This window comes from Phragmites australis, chromosome 17 (genome assembly GCF_958298935.1).
Source record: "Phragmites australis chromosome 17, lpPhrAust1.1, whole genome shotgun sequence".
Taxonomy (NCBI): Eukaryota; Viridiplantae; Streptophyta; class Magnoliopsida; order Poales; family Poaceae; genus Phragmites; species Phragmites australis.
The window spans coordinates 28,626,511-28,629,387 of record NC_084937.1 but is presented as its reverse complement, the minus strand read 5'-3'; the positions used below and the strand labels follow the sequence as shown (position 1 = coordinate 28,629,387).

The following is a 2,877-nucleotide window of genomic DNA, read 5'->3' as shown; positions in this document are numbered from 1 at the left end:
GGTATACAGGTTGCAACCGGTATACGCACGTGCCGCTGTGGACTGCGCTTTGAAGAAGCAAGCTCGACCAGGGGGCGAAGCTAGGACTAAAATGAAGAGGGTGCGTAACTTCACATACGTATAGAAATATCTATAATTTTAAACTAATAAGATTAATTTTTTAGTTGTTTCAGGGTGAGCAAATTTGTATTAAAGGGATGCGTGTATGGTCGAAATGAGTTGATTACTACACCCTTTGGCATATTGCAGCTTCGCCCCTGAGCTTGATGGATGGGCTGCACCTCGGACAGAAACCGGACATGACTGCACAAGATTAGCTCACGCCTAATCTAGATAAGGACGTGCATCCAGTTGTAGCAAAAGAGGTACTGTAGCAAAGAGATTGTGACACTCCACTCAAGGAAGAAGCTTGTGAATTGTTAAAGTATTTAGTGGCATGCACCAACTATTTCACTAAAAATCAACAACATGATATCAGTTCTAGAGATCTTGAGTTCGAGTTCTGGTAGATACAATTAAAGAAAATTATAACCGACTCATATCTTTATATCTGAGACCTCAAAGAGTCTCCACATAAAAGAGAGTGTTAAATATAAATAAATTACTTATTTTTTTCTTATCAACTTATAAAGTAATTGGTTTGTGGAAGGAAGTTGAATGGTATGGGATGTTACGGGATAGTATAGGATACAATGGTACAAGATGAGATGGTACGGGATGGGATAGTGTTGGATGAGTGGTATTGTTAGGTTGTTTGGTTAGATATATGGAATGGTACGATAATGTGTTTGGTTAATATATGGGATGCTACGAAATGTTATGTATATGTGTTTGGTTAGATGTATGAGATTGTACGAGAACGTATTTAGTTACTAAAAACCATGTATTATATCTATATATAACTTAATTATTTTACAGAAATAATAATTTTTTTTGTTATTATCATGTGAAAAGATAAAAAGTATATAAATAAAGTATTATAAAAGAACACATATTTTCACCATATAAACTAAGGCTAGAAATAATTTTAGAAATTAGTTCATTACATTATGAGTACATATAAAAAGTTTTAGGATTTTTAAGCAGCAAAAGACCACTATTTTAATTTTACAAATTTTCGGGCACTGTAGCATTCGGGTTACTGTTCAACCCTGCGCGAGTGATTTTCTCGTATCAGATCGTTCGGCGCCTCTGGGGAATATGCAAGGAATCTGAACGAGGCCATCCGGGAAGAGTTGGTTCGGAAATAAATTCTATGATATTGGTCATCTGACGTATGTTACGTGTTTCTTTTTTTTTCAGTCGTACGTACTAACGATATGGATAAGACCTTATAAAATTTCTTTCAAATTGGTTCCGTTCAGCGATCCAAACAGGCACACCTCCGGATGCTACATGAGGTGATCAGGACGGCCTCCAGTTCAAGAAATCAAACACGGCCTTAGACTTTTAGATGAATACATCAATACGATGTATTATACATCTCAATATCGCCGTCTCATCACGCTATAAAATCGCCTTCCTCTTGCCTCCTTCCAATCCACCAGCTGAGCTCCACTGCACTCCACTCCAGCACCTAACTCTTGCCTCCTCTTGTGCACCTGCACGCGCGGTGGCATCGATCCTGTCCCACTCGTACCTAAGTATGCGGCACTTGCAATCTTCAGTCGAGCACCTGGCGGCGATGGCCGCCGCCACGCCGTCGCCGGCGCCCGCCAGCGTCCACACGGACACGTTCCTCATCATCGCCGCCGTGCTCTGCTTCCTGCTCTGCGTCGTCGGGCTCGCCTTCGTCGCGCGGTGCTCGCTGCTGTGCAATCCCTCGGCCTACTCCGTCGACGCGGAGCCCGCGGCGGCAATGCCACCGGCGCCGTGCAAAGGGCTCGGGAAGAAGGCGCTGCAGTCGCTGCCGACCGTGTCGTTCGAGGCCGACGAGAGGGACCAGGACCAGGAGGAGAGGCCGGAGTGCGCCATCTGCCTCGCCGAGTTCGCGCGCGGCAACGAGGTCCGCGTGCTCCCGCCGTGCGGGCACTGGTTCCACGCGGCGTGCGTCGACGCCTGGCTACTGTCCAGCTCGACGTGCCCCTCCTGCCGCCGCGCCCTCGTGGTGGTGCCGGCACAGGCACCCCCAGACCCTCCGTCGTGTTGTGCGTCAGCTCAGGCCTCGACGGAAGCAGAGTACTCCGTCGCCGTCTCCGGCGAGCGCGGCCCTTGCCAGACGCCAGATCCTTAGGCACGCCAGCGTCCATGTGCACCTACCTTGTACATACATACATACGTGCTCGATTTTAAATCTCCTTCCTGCTACAATTAGGGAATGCAACTGTATAGTGTGCAAAACCACTTGTGTCTGCCTGTGATATTTTGATCCGTACAGTATATACAAGCAAAACTTTATCACTCCTGCTGCTCGCGGTTAACCACAGATGCACGTTACAAACACGTACTGCAGAAAAAGAGCATCGAAATGTCACTTTAAAGGACCAGGGAGGTCCATCATGGCGGCGGTCGTGTCAGTCGATCTCATCGTGGCCGCCATGGTGGAATGGGATATTTTGGCTGCAGGAAGGGGAGTGACATCGAACAGGGGGAGCGGCGGCAGCGGACTAGCAGTGGACTAGTAGCAGCAGCCGCGGGCCCTGCGATGGAATGGACGGCATCGAGGTCGACTGCAGGCCGTGACGGGAGACCGAAGGAAGTCAGAGGATCCGATTCGGAGCTATGATAGAGATGAGGGTGTGTTGTTTTTCGGATGAGGTTTTGTATAAGGTTTTGTGTAGCTGTTTTTTAAAAGTAGGGTGGAGTTATATTCATTGATACATATTATATAAATATGAGTTGTTTCTTATGTCACATCTTCTTATTGCTATATTAATA

The 2,877-nt window shown here is 46.7% G+C and overlaps 1 protein-coding gene across 1 annotated transcript; it reads left to right on the top strand.

The window, feature by feature from the left end:
• The first annotated feature begins 1,433 nt into the window (after positions 1 to 1,433).
• On the top strand, positions 1,434 to 2,400 carry LOC133896706 (RING-H2 finger protein ATL80-like). The gene has a single exon (XM_062337303.1). The coding sequence runs from the start codon at positions 1,454 to 1,456 to the stop codon at positions 2,231 to 2,233; it is 780 nt and encodes a 259-aa protein (XP_062193287.1). The 5' UTR covers positions 1,434 to 1,453; the 3' UTR covers positions 2,234 to 2,400.
• Positions 2,401 to 2,877: the final 477 nt, after the last annotated feature.

Excerpts from the sequence above, each read along its gene's own strand:
- LOC133896706 (XM_062337303.1), top strand. The coding sequence starts at position 1,454 with ATGAATACATCAATACGATGTATTATACATCTCAATATCGCCGTCTCA.